General features: G+C 43.2%; 1 protein-coding gene across 2 annotated transcripts in view; it reads left to right on the top strand.

The window, feature by feature from the left end:
• PHKA1 (phosphorylase kinase regulatory subunit alpha 1) overlaps positions 1 to 21,581 on the top strand; it is a 967,577-nt gene that overhangs the window by 185,588 nt on the left and 760,408 nt on the right. For both annotated transcript variants that reach the window (XM_069211854.1, XM_069211853.1), the window contains exon 6: positions 11,280 to 11,360. In XM_069211854.1, the coding sequence (XP_069067955.1) occupies positions 11,280 to 11,360 (81 nt within the window). The remainder of the gene's footprint in view (positions 1 to 11,279; positions 11,361 to 21,581) is intronic.

Genomic DNA, 21,581 nt, shown 5'->3' with positions numbered 1-21,581 from the left:
AAGATGACACTCAGTAAGAGGGCCCTCCAACCCTCTGTTGAAGTACTACCTTATGATCTGGCTAGGAAAACAGAAGCAATCGCACTAGCCACAGAAGGGAAATATCACAGAAGATTCAGTTTGTAGCGAGGAAGCATAACCAGATGACACAGAGGATGCAGGAAATGGAGCCACAAGTTGCTTCGGCTAATGCCTCTAAGGTGGACCTAGCAATCATTAAAAATATTGTGACTCAAGGGCTCATTAAAAATGAGACAGATTCTTCTAATCTTAGGGGTACTGCCAACTATCACAACAAAATAGCTGCACAACAAAGTGGTAGCAAAGTCTTGGGGGACCTCTTAGAGACTGAGACTAGCTTGATACTACTGGTGGTAAGATCCATACACCAAATGCTGTCCAACATGCACAGCACAAATGAGGCAAAGAAAGGCACAGTTATGATTACCCTACACTCTATAGACTGGAGAGACAGAATTCTGAGAGCAGTAATTGAAAAAAAAGACCCGGTTGGATAGTATTTGGCTCCTGTTCTTCCCTGATTTAAACTTGCATACCCAGGCAGAGCTAGAGAGTTAATGGTAGGAGAGCTGGAAGTAGCTATGGGCTCTCCTGCTCTTAAGAGTGACTCAAGTTGGGAAACATATTTAGTCTCCCGAGGTTGCCTTAGTTAGCCTTCTGAATGACACCGGGCAGTAGAGTTAATCTGAGTTTCTGGTGATTTGCTTGGGGCTGACTGGTAAACATTTGGAGGAGATAGGTGAAATTATTTTTGGTTTAGGTGTGTCCTTGCGGATGAGGGGTCTGGGCAATTTACCTGTATTCCTTGACTATGTTCTTAGTTTTCCATGCTTTTATCTCTGCTCTCTCCTCGTCCTCTTTTGAGTCCATCCACTGGAAATGGATGCGTGCAGTAATTGAAATAGGAGAATGTTTATGATTGAAATGCCATTTTCTTCATTGTATTGAAGCTCAGTCAGTTATATTAGTGAACCTTATACTGCAATTTGACAGTACTGAGTTTTTATGGGTCCTGTTTTATTCTGAAGGGCTTCTAATAAACAGATTTAAACCATAAAGTTAAATTCTTCTAAACAAAAACATGATTAGTGCAAAACCGAAAATGCATGTTGGAGCAGTTTGATAGTCAATACGGTAAGAAAGAAGGTTATTCAAGAAATGGACACTCCTTCTATGCTCACTCTGTCAGCAACCTTCACAGAACAGCTCAACCATACCAATTATGGGAGAAGATAAAGTGGTTAACAGGGAGAGGGCGAATTGGGGAGCAAATACTAAATTACTCATTAGAACATGAACTACAGTGGTCATAGAAAGGGAGAGAAGAGAGTTCATAGGGAAATAGAAAGTAATTTCTGGTAAGATAATAAATGACAGTGTATCTTCTTTCCCACAAATTGAACTTGTTCATGACTCAGTTTTCTTACCAGGCAGGCATGCGTTTGTTTCTTTCCTTACGTGTGGCTTGTGCCAAGATGGTATCTGGAGGCTCTGCTTGACAGGGATGCTGGAAATTCACTTCTGGAGCACTAGGATATTTGGCAATTCTGTCTGTGCACCGTGTGCATCCATTCTCCAGGATAACCACATTACGTTTGACTTGAGTTATGTCACATGTACTGAGAATATACTCTTGGTTCTCTTATAAGTGTCTGGTCTCTTGACCACCACCAGATCAGCAACCATCCATGTATAATCTTTTACCCCATGTTACACATTCTCTCTTTTTATACTTGTTTTGATGCTGCATCACACACACTAACTTTTCCTGTTTGAACCCATAAAGGATCTTGACCAATTTGGAGATCACTATGTACGTGGAGGCCTCCATCTGAGGGACATGAAGGGAGAAATTTCTGTAACTAAATTAAGGGCAGTGTGATGTGATCATAACATGTTTTCGATTGCCGTTCCACCTAAGTTCCTGACACACAAGCTTGTTGAATACATTCTTTAATCATTTTATTCTCTCTCTTAACCAACCTATTGGCCTTGGAGCAATACAAGACGTCCTAAAATGTTTTATGGGTGTTTTAGTCAGGAAATTCTTCACTTTTCCAAAAGTGAATTGTACCACGTTATCAGTAATGAGAGTACTTGGTATACCCATCTCCCACAATCTGTCTGCCAGGAAGTTAATCATAACACAGGTAGGGATGTAGTTTATGACCTTGGTCACTATCCAAAGAAGGTAGTAGTTAAACAGTAATATGTATTTACCATCAATTTTGGACTGATTGAAGGGCCCTACCATATCTAATGCTAGCTTGTAATACAGCTTATTTGGAACTTCTGCTAGGGATAATGGTGCCTTCCTGGTGGATTTATTTTCGTCACTAGTTGCACAACTCATGCAATCTGTCACTTTATTTTCAACAGCAGAATCCATTCTTGGAAACCAGTACTTCTCTCTCGCTTTAATTGTAGTGAGGCTCCTGCCAAAAACCTCCATGGCCAAACCTGCAGTTCTTCCCCACAGCTCCTTGGATGGTACCAATATATCACCTCTCATCACCTTGTCATCTTTTATACTCAAATCACTCCTTACATCCCAAAAGCACTTGATGGCTTCCTAACATGCTTCTGCACCTCATTACGCTTAGTTGGCTAGCTTTGTGATATTTTCTCCTTGACAAGAGTAAACATTTCATCATTCCAATGCACCGTTCCCACTCTTCCTTCCCAAGGCCAGAAATGCTGATTGCTAACACTTTTTGTTCAACTCACAATTCATCTGACTCCTTGTCCATTAGTTGCATTCGGGGCAGTCAGTTCTTGGCCATGTTGCATGCACCTGTGACATACTTCATTTTAGTGCGGTATCCTTCTAAGCTTTAACCCATCTGACTATGTGAGTGGTGGTTTGTTCTTGTCCTTTAGCAGTGAAAACAAACATGAGAAGTTTGTGGTCTGTATTTAAAGTGAAAGGTTCCCCCCACAGGAAAACCATAAAGTTTAGGATTGCCCAATAACAGGCTAAGGCCTCCTATTCCATGATGGAGTAAGTGTAATCAGAATTGTTCAGGGACCAGTAGGATTCTTTACTTTCCAGTATGATTCGTTCCTTTCCTTTAAAAATTTGTGAAAGATGGTATTCTTGATTCCAACTGAACAGCGCTTCTGTTTTTTAAAAGTATTCTCAGGGGAGATACTTGGTCAACAAAATTACTTGTAAAGTTGGACTTGTACACAACCATGCTGACGAAGCTCCTGAGTTCCACTTCAGAGGATGGCTGTGGACCTCCTTTCACTGCCTGAACATGGTCAATCTTTGATTTGACCCCATTGTTGGAGGTAGCGTGGCCCAGATAATCAACTGAGCCCGCATCAGTCTGACCCTTTTTCAACATAATAGTCAATCTACTTCTTCAATAGGTCAGGATGTTGTCCTGAAAACAGAGGCCATAACTGAAATTTCCCAAATGTGCTACAGAATTCTTTCAAATACATCAGCTGCAGATGCTAATCCAAAAGGCATTCTGCTCAGTATGGATTCACCAGAGGGAATGATAACGGACATTATGGATTTGGAGTTGGGATGAAGTTTGACCTGATGGTAGATGGACGACAGATCAAAAACACTAAAGCAACTGGCATCACCACTCAAGCTTAACATTTCATTTATGCTGGGTAGGGGAAACCTATCTACCCAAATGTTCGCATTGAGATCCACCAAGACCACAACAAGACAGATACCCTTGCCGCCAGCCTTTGAGGCTACAACTGTTGGGCCAAGTCATTCTGAACTCTCAGTAGGCTCTATAACCCCCATGTGTGTTACAAGACTATCAAGTGTCTCTTTCAAAGTTTCCTTCATCAGAAGCAGGATAGGTTGCAACATATGCACAACTGGAACAGTGTTGGTTCTAAGCTTGATTTTGTGCTGGAAATTGATAAGGAGACCTAATTTTCTTGGAAACAATTCAGGGAATTCTTTACATACATACTTGCCAATAGATTAACTTACCACCTAGAGGACTTGCTACACATTAATAGGATCCAGCTTCATCCCCGTACTAATAAATTGGAGCCTTTTTTAGCTGTGTACATCTTCACTTTAGTGGAACAGACTTTTAAGAAAATATGCATAGTAGCCATGCCTACAGGGGAATGGGGGATTCTTATTATAACCAAGTGACCCCCACAGTCTAACCTCAACCGGCTGCTGAACAAACTATTCCCACCAAATTGTTCTTGAAATAATTTGTTGTCTGTCAGGTAAGAGGTGACCCCAAGTCTACAAAGATGGTAACAGCTTCCCCATTAAGACTAAATTCACACCTGTGGTAACTAGTGTTTGAGGCATTTGTGGCTGTAGATACACGTGTTGCATACTCCTGCCATCTAGTGTTGAGTCATGTGTTGGATTGTTTTCTTTCCACCGTTAGGTTCCAACATTTTCTTTCCTCGGTCTGGTTCGAACGTGTGTGCCTGCTCTCTGGTTCAATGCCGTCACAGTGCTGTTTTCGGTTCGTGCAACACTATTCCCTTCATCTGTATTGGTTTGATCGCGTCCTCCACTGAGCGTATTGTATATCCTTTCACTCAGCAAGTCAGTTTGCTTCAACCCCAGCCCCTAACGGGTCTCGCCCTTTGCGGCCTATCTTCACTACATCAAGTTCTCCAGAAAATGCCATGCTGACGATGGAACAAACTCCCTTCCATTACTGCCATCGCTGTCACACAGACAGATCTACATCCAGTCTGTAACCTGTGTTTGTCTCCAGAACACAGAAGTGGACTGCAAGGCCTGCTGCTCTTTCTGATCTAAGAAAACTCTTCGAGACTGCCAGGTGCGTCGGCTCAAAATGTCCCGGAGGAGCACTGACTCCAGAAGACACCAGACATCTTCGGTATTGAAGACGTCTTAAGACACAAAGAACACCTGCAACCATTGGCTGCAGAAGAGGAAGGTGTTCTCCATTTAGGGAGGTTCCTACTCCGACCCCGAGGTCTACCTTGAAATTGCGGCTCACCAGACAGTGAGTACGGTACACCCTGTCCCTCAACACCACACAATCACCCTAAAAAACACTTGGCCCGTTTAGAACAAAAGACAGAGGTCCTCGGTCCACCACTGCCTTCTGGCCATGCTTGGCACTAAGTAACTGGGTCGGACGCCCCGTCCTCCAGCTCAGCTCCAAAACACCAACTAAAGCCTTCGGCATTGAGCACTTCCGTGCCCACCCAACTGTTGGTGCTGAGCTGGGCTTTGGTGGCGAAACTGAAAATGGGGTTGGACCCGAAATCTTCGAAGCCGACCTCCAAGACCGATTCCGGCAATCAAGTGAGGCCCATTCTCCATAGACTCTAAGAAAAACTGGATGCCAAACAAAAGATAATGAACATCAGCCTCACACAGGCCAGATCCTTGCCACGGTCTTGGCTCATACTCCTATTTAAAAGAGATGACTATCTTTCCAGGGGGCTCTGGACTCACCAGTGTCAACAAAACACTGGAAGAAAGCAAACAAAACCATCTGCCCTTTGCCTCCTCCACCAACCCTCACCACCTCCTCCACCACCGCGACAGTCTCACCTTCTCCACCACATTCTCTAGGAGACCCATTCAATATTTCACCTCAATGGTCTCCACATTATAACACAACTGGAGAGGGTGGGGTACAAGACACTTTTGAAGCACCACCACATAACATCACTTTGGACAATTATGACATTGATTCTCCAGGGGACACAGAGTCAAATGTGTATCCTGCCTGACCCTCCCTCCAGATGATTCAACATTGTATCAGGAGTACATAGGGAGATCAGCAGCGTATCAAGATGTACAGCTCCTTAAAGAGCCTCTAGAAGAGGATTTCTTATTTGAATATTTCTTATTTCTTATTTGAAACCCTTTTCACCTCTCATGGGGCTACACAATATCTCCCTGTGCTAAAAGACATGCTCAGACACACATAGGACATTTTTAAAGACCTTATTAGTGCTAGAACTATCACCCCCAGGGTAGATAAGAAGTATAAGTCCTCACCATCTGATCCCATGTACATCAGGGGCCAATTGCTTTCAGACTCTCTTGTCATTACCACTGCACACAAGTGTGCCAATTCCCAAGCTAGTGGAGTTGCCTCGCCACCCTATAAAGAAAGTATGCTTATCAATGCAGCAGGGAAGAGAGTGGCGGTACAATCTGCCAATCATTGGCGTATTGCCAATTCAGTGGGCCTACTGGCCTTTTAAAATCATTCTCATTGAGATGAAATGAAGAACCTCCTCCAGTATCTCCCAGAGGAGCACAAAAAACAAGGACATCAACTTGTCTTGAAAGGCAAGCTTATTTCTGACACTGCAGTGCACTGTGCCTTAGATTCTGCTGACACTGCAGCAGAGGTATCAATACCAGGGTCTTACTCAGACGCCATGCCTGGCTATGTATTTCTGGTTTTAAACCAGAGGTGCATCAGAGAGTACTTAATATGCTGTTAGACAAAGAACACCTGTTTGGTCCCCAAGTAGACCAAAGCTCAGGAAAAAAAGAAAAAGGATGCGGAGATAGCGAAGGCAAGGGGGGCCTTCCAAACACCAACCATACATGCCTCCTTTCGACTCCCTAACTACTGTGGAGGTTCCAAAGCCCCCCTTCTGATACCTCCACTTCCTATCAATGCAATCAAGGTCAAACTATCTCCCACACATGTTATTTCCGTGGCTCCTTCAGAGGTAACAATGCCAAAGGCAGAGGTAAGGGTGCTTTCCCACATGGATCAACACCCACCCCTAAACAATGACTTCCCCATCTTACCCCCCCCCAAAAAAAAACCACATGATACCTGTCAGGGGACACTTACAAGATTTCATACCCACATGGCAAGCTGTTACATCAGACCAGGGGGTATTGGGCATTATCCAACATGGCTATTGTCTGGAGCTCATTACCACACCTCCCAGCATTCTGCCTCACACTCACAGGCTATCACCAGAACATCAAGCATTGCTCAAACAGGAAGTACAAGCTCTTCTTCTCAAGGGAGCTATAGAACCATTCCCTCCACGTCACCAGGGTTCAGGAGTATACCCTCTATACTTCCTAATATTCAAAAAGGACTGATTGCTATGGCCAATTCTAGACCTCAGGCCCCTAAACGAGTACATCCGGTCGGAACACCTCCCCATGGCCACCTTACAAGACGTGATCCTACTTCTCCGACAAGGCGACTTTATGGCAACACTAGACCTAAAGGACGTCTATTTTCACATGCCAATACACCAAGCACATCGCACATATCTCAGATTTGTGGTGGGCGGCAAACTTTGCTAGTTCAAATTCCTCCCTTTTATGGTGAGTACTGTACCTTGGGTATTCACCAATTTATTTTCCACATATTTCCATATCTGGACGATTGGCTTATCAAAGCCAGCACTCATCTACAATGTCAACAACACACTCAGATTACAGTAGATCTCCTTCATCGTTTATAGTTTAACATCAATATCACAACATCTCACCTTCAACCTCTGCAGGTTCAACCCTATCTAGGGGCTACTCTTAAACACACAAATAGGATTAGACTATCCCAATGCAACAAAAATCCAGAGTTTCCAAGCATTGTTACCCCAATTTCAGACAAATCAACAACTCACAGTGAGGACAGTCATGCGTCTCCTAGGTATGATGGCCTGCATTGCCATAGTACCCCATGAATGACTACACATGTGTCTCTAGCTCGACAGTGGTCTCAGTCACAGGGTGAGTTATAAGATCTAGTGTTGATAGCCCACTGCACTCATCACTCTCTGCAGTGGTGGAACACCACCAACCTATATCGAGGGTGGCCTTTCCTCGACCATGTTTTCCACTTCACTGTCACAACGGACACATCACTCATGGGATGGGGTCCACACTTGCAGAATCTCACAGTGACACCAAACACTGGGGTCTCCACATCAACTTCCTAGAGCTTCAAGCTATTCACCTATTCTTGAAAGGATTCCTACCTCACCTGATTGGCAAGGTTGTCCTAGTCTGGGCGGACAATATGACAGCCATGTATTATCCACAAAAACAGGGGAGACACATTCTCCACAGTTATCTCACCTATCTCAGATAATTTGGAGATGGGCAACATAACATTTACCTATTAACGGAATACCTTCTGGGAACAGAGAACGGCTTTGCAGATCTCCTCAGCAGGATGCAGCAACAAGTCCATGAGTGGGAACTCAACTCCTAAGTCCGCCTTCATACTTTTACAGATAGGAGTTCCCTCAAATAGATCTCTTTGCAACCACAGAAAATGCAGAATGCCCCAACTTCCCGTTCAGGTTCTCACACCCTCTATCCAAGGGCAACACACTATGGATGAGTTGGTCAGGGATATTAGCCTGCGCTCCCCCCTCCCCCACCCTCCATTTCTAGTTCAGAAGCTCAGACAAACATCTCACACTCTAATACAAGTGACTCCCACATGGGCCCAATAGCCCTGGCTCACAACATTACTGTACCTCTCTGTAGTCCCCCACAAGAAGCTTCCCAACAGGCCAGACCTTCTCACTCAGAACTATGGAGAAATTAGGCACCCAGATCCCAAGGTGTTCAGCCTGGCTATTTGGCTCCTGAGGTCATAGAATTTGGTTACCTGAATCAACCACCTGAATGTATTGCCACTCTTAAGGAACCTCATAGGCCTAGCACTCAGGCATGCTACGCGGCTAAATGGAAGAAGTTTGTTTGTTATTGTCATTCAAAACAAATTGATCCTTTCAGTGCCACTGTGCAGTACATTGTCTGTTACCTGCTTCATTTGCAACTCTCTGGGCTAGCATGCACCTCCCGCTGCATTAGCTGCCTGTCTACAAAATAGGAACGCATCTCTATTCAAAATACCTGTCATTAAAGCCTTCATGGAGGGGCTTAAGAGAGTAATTCCACCTTGGGTTACACCTGCACCTTCTTGGGATCCTAACATTGTTCTTACACAACTCATGGCTCTCCGTTTGAGCCCCTGCATACCTGCCACCTTCAGTATCTCTCTTGAAAGGTGGCATTTTAAATTGCTATTAACTTAGATGTGTTTGTGTGCTCCAGGCATTAACATAGGCAGAACCTTTCTTCCATCTCCACAGAGACACAGTGGTCATCCACACCAATAGTAAATTCCTTCCAAACGTTGTTTCTGACGTTCACCTCAATCAATTGAGGAGTTTTTTTTTTCTTCCTCTCAACCAGTATCCGTTGCAGAGAGGGCTCTTTATACATTAGAAGTCAAAAGAGTCTTTATGTTCTACAATGATAGAACTAAAACATTTAGAAACAATAAACAACTATTTGTTGCTTTTTCACCACCTCATAAAGCAAAGCCTATATCTAAATCAGATATTAGCAGATTGATATTTAAGTGCATTCAAGTATGTTATGCTATAGCCAAAAGAACTCAACCCAAACCTCGTATAGCACACTCCTAGGAAGAAAGGAGCATCCATGGCTTTCCTAGAAAAATTTAAAAAGCTGACATTTGCAAAGCAGCTACATGGTCTACACCACACACTTTCACTAAACATTACTGTGTGGATGTTCTAGCATGCCAACAAGTTAATGTAAGTTAGGCAGAGCAGCGTACACTTTTCCAAACAACTGCAACACCCACAGGTTAGCCATTGCTTCTGAGTAGTACTCGTTTACACTCTATGCAAAGCATGTGTATCTGCCGCCACACATGCCTCGAACCATAAATATTACTTACCCTGTAAGCATGTTTGTGGCATCTAGTGCTGTAGATTCACATGCGCCCACCCTCCTCCCTGGACACCTGTGGCCATTGCAGTTTACTTTGTATACATATGCACATCTCTTTACTTAAACTCACTTGATACTCCAGTCTTATCTACCTGCGGGAAAACAATCTAACAATGGAGTCAGTGGCCATGTGTAGTATCAGCAAAAGGAGGAGTCGCTCTACTTTGAGACTCGAAAAACTTATTTGAAGAAAAATAGCTTGCACAGATCACAACCCAACATTAGATGGCAGAAGTATGCACAGCTTGTGAATTTACAGCACTACATGCCGCGATCAGACGGTTAGGGGGTATGCAACCTTTCTTTGCACTCACCTGTGTTCACTTGACATTCCAACATTCTCACATTCTGATTGGCATTCTCAATGGCATTCAGTAGTTTCAGATCTGCCCTCCCTACAAACTCTAGCAGAGTGCCATCTTTTACTACATTTTCTTCAATGACTAGTACAAGCAGGGCGATGTGGAATATTAACTAAGGTGTCTGTTGTTCCGACATCTGAAGCATATATACATTTAAATTTTTCAGGTATGATCTCACTTCAGTTGTTTGCAAACCTTTCAGTTTATACAGTTCTTCATTTTTCATAAGGTCAGTGATACCATTCACTGTTTACGTAGTTTAATTTCCTTGAGACAATCCGCCTTGTGTTCCATTCCATTTGCAAGTCAATGGCCTCTTTACCATTGGGATAAACGACTAATAGTTTTTCTTGCATTTGTGTATTGTCAGTAAATCGGACGAGTTGGTTCTTTGATCAGAGACTCATTACTTAGCACCCACAATTTGTATGTGTAGAAAGGCATGTGGTCTATTCCTCTCCTCTAGTATGATGATTGGAATCGTGATGTGAAGGTTTTTGTCAAGGCTGCTGACAGAGAAGGAGCTTGGAGACACTCTGCGTTTCTTCAATGAACTTCTTTCGTACCTTATTGCATGTCTAAGTACTTCACTGGTGAAAAGGACCATAAACCAGCTGTGTAGGGTAAAGTTTTGGTAACCCCACCCGTATTATGCCTCTCGCTCTCTCTTGTGGACCTGGCATGAGTGACTTTCTGTAATACCCCAAAACTATTGCTAATCTACCAGAGTGCCTTGTTCGTACTGATGGTACTGTAAAGTGAACGTTCGCATATTGTTTGGCATCTGTTGGGGCTCTATTATATGCCGGGCATTTTCATCTGTGAGCCAAGATTTCCTGATCGGAAAGCCACCCTCTTTCTGCCATCCTCTGCCACCTTTAGTCATCATTGTAAGACTATTCCATCGAATTAAATAGCACCTGAATCCTGCAGTAGGCTGGCACTGGTGCGTTGGTGAACAGGGAGAGGTGTAAAGGGAAGCAGATATAATTTACTGGTAAGATAATAATTTCAAATATGTTTTTTTAAAGTAAAGCACTGCTTGTCTGGGCGAAACAACTCGTAAATTTCTAGTGAATTCATTTTCCTGCAGTCCTTTTTTTTTTTTTTTTTTACTGAAAAAATGTATTTCTTTGTGATAGGATTTTGGAATGTGGGAACGTGGAGACAAGACGAACCAAGGAATCTCGGAGCTGAATGCAAGCTCAGTGGGCATGGCCAAGGTATTTATTCAAAACTGAGTATATGTACATTTGTTCATTTAAAGCTTTTGTCTGAGTTTTGAAATAGAGCAATCCTAAGGACAGAACTGGATAGTTTTTACATAGTACATTACAACAGTGCAGGGAGCAAAAGGGACAAGATCCGTAAATTAGGACAAATAAAGTACCAAGGATTGGCTTTTCAATCATAGCTTGAATTTTTTTTTTTTAATTGGTTGCTATAAAGTCTTGCATTATAACCTAAAGTGATAAACACATTGCCAATAAACATATTCCTTATGGCTACACAAGTTAACATCTCCAATATGTCTAACTTACTCTAAAGCCGCGCTCTTCCTTCTTTTGCAGCTGGTTGCATATTGCATGAGGCAGGTCTAGAAATTTAAGCTGAAAGAACGCTGCCCTTCACCCTGTGCCCATCGTGCTTGAGCCCTGCTCCACCCCATGTGAATCCCATAGTCTCCACTCACTTTTTTTCCAGGACCCAAGGCTTGACTTCTCTAGCACTTCTTCATTTTATGGGCTCTGCCATTTGTTCTTTTGCTTCCCTTTTCAGTAGAAATATACTTTGCTTCTACCGCCACTAATGCCAGTCACAGCAATCTTCATGTATTGCATTGCGTGTAGCAACTAGTGCTCAATGGCTAACTAAAACAAACCTGTATGTTGTGTTTAGGAAACACAACTTCCAGCCACTCTGTGCTGGAATGCTTGAAAGTTCTCATAAAAGTGGTGTCTTGCCTGTCACAGATGTGACCATTATGGAAGGTGGACCTGGATTTCATAACATGAGTTTTGGTAAAATGGATTGGGTACCAAGTGAGCGTGCTGTCAGTACCGTTTAGAGTTTTCTCCCACTCACCTATATCCGTTCCCCTTACCAGGTACATAAACTTGTGATTATCTTATGGACAAAGACCATCAGTCCGGATTTGGTCAGGCAGGAGATAGGTTACTGGAGTCTAATCCCACAGTGAGTTTGAAAACCTATTGTCTCTGCCAGCAGCTCAAGAAATTTGGTCAGCCATCCTCCAAGGTCCCATTACAATTTCATCATCAGATTACCTGAAATCATGTGGTTGCATCTACCATCCTGAAAATGAGCTGTTCTGCTCCTAGTGCACAGAATATGCCACAAATCTCGATGGAGAGTAAGGATGTAAAAGAGAAGATGGCACTGAATTCTTTCTTCAGTTCATAGCAGTGGCAAAGCAGAGGGTAAGACGAATTTGCTACTGCATCCTTAGCAGTCCGAAATAGTATTGTGTTTTAGGACTGTTTTGTTATCTGTAATGAACTTGTCTCTTGATAACCTAGCACCATATTAACAACAGTGCTTCTTAGTTTGTTCTGACTCCTATGAAAGGCAAGCCTTCACCAGAACGTTGTACATGGGCAAAAATAATGTTATGTAACCCCTACTACACTTGACAAGATTGCGAAGGTGGATATGGATGCAGATGCATTGCATTCTCACACACGAAGAATGATCCCTCTGGTCTTACATGTACAAGTTCTTCCATAATGATAGCCTAAGTGGTCATAGATTGCTTTCATCCTTCTAAACTAGCTAATTGTGTTCAAATCTCTTTCGTATGATAGAGTGAAGCTTTTGCTTGGCTTCTAATCCTAATGTGAAAAGGAAAGCCTCATTCTGATCCTTCTGTTTCCATATGCTATGGCCAGACCAAACTGTGCATGGCTATGCTAAGCACAATGGGTCTTAAGGGGATGCAGGAAGACAGCATGGCATCTTCAGAGGCAACAAGCACTGCATCTAGATCCTGCAGTACACTGCCATGCCCAAAAGTAAAAACACTATAAAATGACTTTGTTAACTCTGCTAAAGTGAAGCTAAGATTCTTTATTCAGAAGAGAAAGTACTGTTTTTTGTAATAAAGCATAGAAATGAAGCTTAGTTGAAGAAACCCTGCAAACTTCTGAATATTGCCAGTTATGGAGAACAACAGTCATAATTTCCCCAATGTCCTGCTTATATTCTCACAAATTGATGTACTAGATGATAACATCAATGATATTCAACAGGCTGATAAACGGAGCTGGGTGACCCAATGCGTGGTCTGGCCAATAGCCATCCTTTGTGCCTCAAATAAAAAGGGTGTAGCCATGGTGTTCTTACAGTGCTGTTTGGAATTGGGCTAGAGTGAACGTCTTGCATCCCACAGCTCACTTGGGATGGTTGAAGGATGTGGTTAGTGGGCTCTTAGAAGAGGGACATGTTATGTAATGCCTGGCTAAGGTCCAGAACCTATGGCGAGAGATCATTGGATATGTCCAAACGCTGGTTCTTTTGATTTTGCGGTGCAGTGTGCAGGCTCTTAAACTAGAGCACGCTGGGAATGGCCAGTTGCCCTGCCCACTGAACTATTTACAGTAGGCAGAGTGATGGGCCTGACAGGGCTGGCTGGTCAATGCCAAACTGGGTTGTGTTCTCAGCAACATCAAAATTAGCTTGGGGCCTGTGTTAAGCCAGTCACTGCTCACCGAAACTGCCAACCAGTACATTATGGGGTGTAGCGCTTGGACCATGTCATTAACATCATTCATGCCAATGGTACATGTTTAGTTTAGTTTAACAAAATTTTAGAGTGCATGGCTACCCATAGGCTTCCGAGCGCTAAAGGTAGACCACCAAACTCAGAGATGCTTATGCTGTAAATAAAAATGTCTTAAGAAAAGAAGATTCCGACTGTTCTTGTCGGAGTTCCAAAGGGAGTGAGTTCCATAGATATGCGGCTTTGACTGAGAAAGAACTGCCTCCCCATGTTGCTTTCCTGAAACGGGGCGTGTTGACCAACGAAACGGTGGAGGAATTAAGTGCCCTCTGAGGAGTATAGGGTGTTATACATTGCCTGAGAAACAGCGGACCCTTATTATGAAGGGCTTTATGTGTCATGCAAATAGCCTTAAAATTGATTTGTCGTTCTATGGGAAGCCAATGAAGCGAAGCCAGAGAGGGTTTGGCAGACAAATGTTTGGGTGTGTTCATAAGCAGACGTGCAGCGGTGTTTTGCACAACCTGCAATCTCTTTCTTACGTAGCCAGGAGAGCTGAGGAAAAGAGTTACCATAGTCTAAACGAGACAGTATCATGGCCTGAATGATGAGTCTTCAGGCCGAAAAAGGAGGACTTTGAGAATTTTCCTAATAGTTCTTAATAAGCCGAAACAAGTTGCGGCCAACTTTTTAGATTGACAGTCCATCGTAAGACGGGAATCTAACCAGAAACCTAGGCTCTAAATGTTTTCTTTGGGCGGAGTGAGACCTTTTAGAGCTTCCAATACCAGGGCTGGAGACTTAAGAAGAGCATGATTTCCAACTATCATTACTTCTGATTTTTCATTGTTAAGTTTAAGTTTAGAATTAGTCATCCATCTAGCTATGTCCGCGAGACGAGGATAAATTAGTTTGAACAGTCTTACTGGGAAGAGAGACTACCAGCTGGGTATCATCGGCATATGATACCAAAGAGAGGCCGTGAGGTTCAGCAATTTTGGCTAAAGGGGACATACAGATATTAAAAAGGGTGGGACTCAGCGAGGAACCTTGAGGGACCCTGCATGTAATGGAAAATGTGTTGGAGAAGAAGGAGCGATCAAGGACTTGGAAAGTTCTGTCTTTCAGGAAGGAGGAAAGCCACTTTAATGTGGTGCCTTCAATTCCTATTGCCAAAAGTCTTTGTAGTAATACATTGTAGTCTACAGTGTCAAATGCAGCACTGAGATCTAGTAGAATGATGACTGCGTGTCTGACTAAATCCAATCTTTGGCGAGTTTCTTCCATAACAGCTAACAGAGCTGATTCTGTGCTGTGTTGTGGTCTGAAACCCGTTTGTGAAGGATGAAGAAGTTTATGATCTTCAAGAAAGCACATTATGATGTGATGTTACTTTGATGTTATTAGTGATTTAATTTGTGATTTTATTTCGGACAGCCTGGGAGAGCATAACCAAGGATTGGTAATATAGCACAGGGTGCCTATTGGGCATCAGAACATTCTATAAATGTTAATTGCATTACATTACAATAGTTTTGTATTTGTTGCTTGCCATAACTGGAGAGTTCAGAGTTTTTTAGGTTTTGCATTGCAGCCATAATGTCCCTCTAAATTCATGTTGTAGGGTAAATTTCTGTGGTCTTTTATGACAAATGTTATTTTCTTTTCTGATGAAGGAACCGTCTTTCATATAGAGTTTTTGGAAATGGATGTCTTGATTTGCTTATAAATTTCTCATTGTTTGACAAATTTGCATGAAACTTGGCAGCTATTTGGCGTCTAGCTCAAATTCTTCATTCCACATTTCGTGCAGACTGGTCAAATGGGCACAAAGTTAAGTGGATCAATAAGTAGCTTTTCTAGTTTAGGTCTCATTAGAACGTTTGCTCTGTACGAGAGGCAAAATTTGGGACCTGAAGTACACTAATCTCAACAAGAACATTCCTCATGTAGCAAAATGGATTGACAACTAGGACAGAGGAAGGCATCAGTCTTGATGTGAGTAGTGGATGAACTTCCACTAAGTTAAACAATCTAGTCACTAAGATTTTTAAAAGAGGTTTCTGTGAGGAATCTGAGCTTTTCTTGGTAGCTTGGTACAAGCAAACAGCCTTTGTTGGAAAGGGCCTTTCTGCAGGGTCACACCCAAACTTTTTGCCTTCCTCCTTCTTTTTCTGACCTCATTTTTGCTGACTTTGGAACTCTGAGCACTTTACCACTGCTAATCAGTGCTAAGGTGCATATGCCCTCTCCTTAAAACATAGTGACATTGGCTTATACCCAATTGGCTTTTTTTATTTAGTTGTATGTCCCTAGTCAAGTGCACTACATGTGCCCAGGGCCTGTAAATCAAATGCTACTAGTGGGCTGCAGCACTGTTTGTGCCATCCACATAAGTAGCCCCCTAACCATGTCTCAGGCCTGCCACTGCAGTGCCTGTGTGTGCAGTTTCACTGCCACTTCGACTTGGCCTTTAAAAGTACTTGCGAAGCCTTACACTCCCCTTTTTCTACAAATGTCACCCCTAAGGTAGGCCCTAGGTAGCCCATAGGGCAAAGTGCTATGTAGGTAAAAGGCAGGACATGAGCATGTGTGTTCTAGATGTCCCGGTAGTGTAAAACTCCTAAATTTGTTTTTTACACTGCTGTGAGGCCTGCTCCTTTCATAGGATAGCATTGGGGCTACCCTTATATACTGTTTGAGTGGTAGATCCTGATCTGAAAGGAGTAGCCAGGTTATATTTAGTATGGCCAGAATGGTGATACAAAATCCTGCTTAATGGTGAAGTTGGATTTTATATTACTATTTTAGAAATGCTACTTTTAGAAAGTGAGCATTTCTCTATACTTAACTCCTTCTGTGCCTTCCAATCCACGTCTGACAGCTCCCTTGTGCATTCACTCAGACAACCCCCAAACACAGGATGCTCAGTCACACTTCCATACATCTGCATATTGAATGGTTCTTCCTGGGCTGGGAGGATGGAGGGCCTGACACTTACATGTCGAAGGACAGTAGCCTGCCCTCATACAAAGGACTGCCACACCCCCTACTGAGAACTTGGCAGACAGAATGGAACGGAAAGGGGACCTTGTGCACTTCTAAGCCACTCTTTGAAGTCTCCCCCACTTCAAAGGCACATTTGGGTATTTAAGGAGGGTCTCTGACCCTACCAATTTAGACACTTCTTGACAAGACACTCTTGTCACAGACACTTCCTGGAGAAGAGAACCTGAACGAGAACCTGCAACCTGCCAAGAAGAACTGCCTGGCTACCCAAAGGACTCACCTGACTGCTTTCTGAGAAGGACTACTGCCATACTGTTGCCCTGCTGCCTTGCTTCTCTCTGGCTGTGCTGAGAAGTGCTCTCCAAGGGCTTGGATAGAGCTTACCTCCTGTTCCCTGAAGTCTCAGGACCAAAAAGACATCATTCCTGCAAGAAGAACTCCCTGTGCGGTGGAAATCGACGCACAGCTTGCAGAAAACGACGCACAGCCTGCATCACAGTGAATAATTCACCGCTCGCTGAACCAGAACGACGCAGCCCGACTTCGCAAGGAGAAGATTGACGCAGTGCCAGCGTAGCGACTGGAAATTTGACGCACGGCCCACTGGATCGACACAAAGCCAAGCCAGAACGATGCAGCCCAACTTCCTGAGAGGAATCAACGCAGCACTTGCTGTGCGGTAACAATTTCCACGCAGCGCCAACCAGATTGATGCAGCCCCTGTGACTTCGTCCTGCCAACCAAAGACCACATTTCTAACAGCCTTCCTTCAGAGAAAATGCATGTGTTGTAAAACAGCACCATGAACATTATAAAATTCAAGACGTAATTGAGGTACAATTCACACGTCAATTTAGTAAAACAAGTAAAATGTAAGGAGTAAAAATGACACCAATTTGTTGTGGGAATCAGAAGTTACAAATTTATATAGATGCAGTAAACAATTTAGACCAAATTCTACTATGTGTCAATTAAACATGGTAAACTGGGACAAAGGCACACTTCTTTGCTAACCTGTGATGAAGTGAAGTTGGATAGGTGCTGCTGATTCGCCTCAGTCAAGTTTTAGAAGATCAGCCTTTAGGCTTCCTTTGTTGCCAGCAGGTAGTAGAGCAAGAGTTTGATATGGATGACTGATACATTCCAGTCAGCAGTTTTACTTTTGGGCTTGGACACTATTTCAGCACTGCACAACATTGCATTCTTCTTTTTAAAGTACTGGGATAGCCTTGAACTTAGCATTCAAAAGCTCAAATTAGGATAAACCCAGATAAGGTGCCTTCCAAGGTTGAATCTTTTTTTGGGTGGGTTTGCTCCCAGTCCTTCAGAAGTCAAAAAACCTCTTACTTCCGAATTTGCTGCATTTGGAATGCGGTGGCTGGCACGCCACTGGGGTATCCTGTGATAACAAATTCCTTTTACGCTTCAATGAATGCTCCTGGATTTAAAGACTAGAAAATTTAAAGTGATGTTCAAAATTGAATTGCATACAGTACTGCAATGCCTGGAAGCAGCCAAATTGGCTATTGCACATATTTGGAAGAAGCCAGACACCCCACTCCACTTACTCAGATATTTTCACACACTGTGGCTCATCCTTGCTGTGTAACAACAGCTAAGCATGTGAATGGTACCCACCTATGATTCGAGGCTAAATGGAAGTCTGTGTATAATATGATGTGCAATAAACTTTGAAAGATTGTGCTTCCTTCTTTTTACAGGAACCTTGGTCTATTTGATTGAGCAGAATGACACCTCTCTCTGCACTGTGAGACTGGTTATTCCGATTCTAGATGCTGGTGGACAGCCAGTAGTTTAGCAGTTTACACTTTTGCAGATGCATGCTGTGGCGGGTGCCACCCTACCCACCAGTGGTGACCAACATTCCAGTTCCTATCTTTCCTGGTTGTTTTCTCTAGGTTAGTGTAGCGTACTGTGTTCTTGAGATCTTCTTTTGTGCCCTGTGCCGCCCAAGAAGAGCTGTTGGAGATCAGTAGTCCCTTCTGGATATGTTCTGAAACTTAATCTGTCCTAGTGGAGCACAAAAGGCCACCTCTTCTGTCCCTGAGAAGTGCTTCCAAGCCACAAGTGGGCAGCAAAACGTTTTGCACAGTCTCACATTGGTTATGTTTTTCGCTCTATTGTGCAATTTGTACACACTTTTACTATCGAATCATATAAAAGTTGGTAACACTTATTATGTTAATTCAAATGAGTATCCTCAAAGTATCAGTATTGCCTACCTCAGGTCAAATAATCCATGCTAGCAGCATTGTATCTGCAGACATGACAACTAAAATTTACAAACAAAATATGGAGGCCACAGAGCTGAAAATGTGTGGGGTGTGTTTGGTCACCCGGGTCTGCTGCTTGGTTCAGCAAGAGGTTAAGCCTTTTGGATTCTTGGGTGCAAGGTCTTGGATGCCTAATGTGATATAACATTGATGATGTGAGTGGTGATGTGTAATATGGCTTGCTGTGACTACATCAGTGGTGTTCAGGATTCCACTGAGACAACATAATGTCCCATCAACTGAAGAATATCATTTTTTCCCTGATTTTCAGGCTTGGAGGTACACCAGCAATATACCACTGAAATTCCATCAATATAGATCTGGATTTTTTGATGAATTATTAAGCTGTTCATTTCAGCTTGTGGTATCAAACTAATTGCAGTTTAAGCTGCTTCTCTTTTACTGATAAATTGTTTTATTCATGTTTCTGAGAAATTACTGTTTTGCTACAATATTTTAATGTGTCCTTTTCCAGGAATCAATCAGTAGTTTACTCTCAGATAGACTGAAATAGTTACCTGTGGGCCTATGTCTTTGAGGGTAATTTTTCAAGCTCCTTTGAAAACGGCAGCATCCTGTTTGTAATTTACTCTGAGTAGTTGGAAACTGTTATACATCTAAGGCAATTTCAATACTTTTAATATCGTTTGTTAGTTTTCATAGATATACTTATTTTCCCCATAATGTGTCCTCCATGGGCCCAGGAAGAATTACAAACTCTCCAATCTGTTGTCTTGGAGCAGGAGCCCAGAACCTTTTAGGAAACCCTGTTAATATGTAAAGCTGTAAACACGGGTCCCCCATAATTCTATGCTTTCCAGCATTTTTGTTCTCCAAAAAGAGGTCACTCTGCAGAATGAGGAGGTAGGAGGGTGGTGAGGAATGTGCAGTTAGAGTATCCACCAGAAAGAGCAGTACTGAAGGTAAGTAACTTGTTCATCTGATGGGTACTTCTAACTGCAGATTCCTCACCTTTACAATAGGTACCAAAGCAGTACCTCCTCAGGGTAGGAGGGTCTGTGGAGTGGACTCAGACCAGTAAGTACTGTAGGAGTAAATGTGCACAAAGGCCTTCCCGCCATACTTGGCTTTCAAAGCAATAATGCTTGGTGAACATGTTCACTGAGGCGTAATTCCCAGCCTGATAGATGTCCAAAACAGGCACTCCACATGTCAAAGCAGTGGTAGCAGTCTCAGACATGGTGGAATGAGCCCTCTGTTCTTCTGGAGCTGCTTCTTGGTCAATGTGTAGCTAAGGACTATCCATCCTGACAGGGGCCTTATCTTTCTTTGCCCTGAGAATCCTACAAAAAGCTGATCATCCACCCAATGGCCGTTACAGTGCGATTGATGAAGGATCTTAGAACTCTTTTGGGGTCTAGCTGATGGAGTCTCTCTTCTTTCGAGGGATAAAGCAGGGCAAAGAACAGTGGGAGAGTGATACATAGCCCAACCTGAAACTGTGCACATGAGGAAAGTGAGGAACAAATTAAGGTCCCACTGTAGCATCACAAACGGTTTGAGAGGGAACATGTGTCACAACAGGAGATTTAAATAAGGCTGGTTGGTACAGTAAACACAAAAAGGCAGAAAGGGCAAACAAACTTTTATAGTGCCCACTGCAAGGCTTTTCTGGGCTAGAGACAAAACGAAGAGTATCACATCGAACAGTTTCGCTTGTAAGGTTTCTGTTTTAATAACTCCTCCCCAGACTACAACTTGTCCCAGGGCCCAGCATAGATGGACTTAGCAGAGGGATACCTGAAATCCACAACCTCTGCTGGTAGATTGAACACAGTCAGCTGCCACCAACCAATCTCCAAACATAAAGATGTAGTTTTTGTAGGTTTGGGTGCAGAAAGTGCCCTGTTGGTGCATAAGAAAATCCTCCTGCAGCAATAGCATTATGAGAGGACATATGCTCGTACAGAAGTTCTGGGTACCACACTCTTCTGGCCTAATGTGGAGCCAGTAGGATGATTTGGGCCCGATCATTCTTGGTCTTCTTCAGAACTTGGTGCAGTAGAGGAAACGACATACATGAGTCCCATACTTCACTGTAGCCTGTATGCATCACCTAGGGAGAGCATTCTTGGGAACTATAATGTGAAAGGTTGTGACAGTGTACATTCTTGACTGTTCCAAACAGATCTAGTGAGGGTTCTCCACAGTGTTGGATGATGGTGTATGCCACCTCAAGGTGTGGCTTCTATTCATGCGTCAACGAGCAATACTGGCTGAGATGTCCTTCCTGGCGTTTAGAGATCCTGCCAGGTGGTTCACAATCAGAGAAATGCCTAGATGTTCCAAGCAACTCCTGAGGCTTAGCACCTCTTGGTTCTGAACCCACGATCCAGCTCTGCTTTGCTTGCTGTCATACCGCATGGCAGTGGTGTTTTACA

This window comes from Pleurodeles waltl, chromosome 10 (genome assembly GCF_031143425.1).
Source record: "Pleurodeles waltl isolate 20211129_DDA chromosome 10, aPleWal1.hap1.20221129, whole genome shotgun sequence".
NCBI classification, from domain to species: domain Eukaryota; kingdom Metazoa; phylum Chordata; class Amphibia; order Caudata; family Salamandridae; genus Pleurodeles; species Pleurodeles waltl.
The sequence above is the reverse complement of the archived record's forward strand: the minus strand, read 5'-3'. Positions and strand labels throughout refer to the sequence as shown.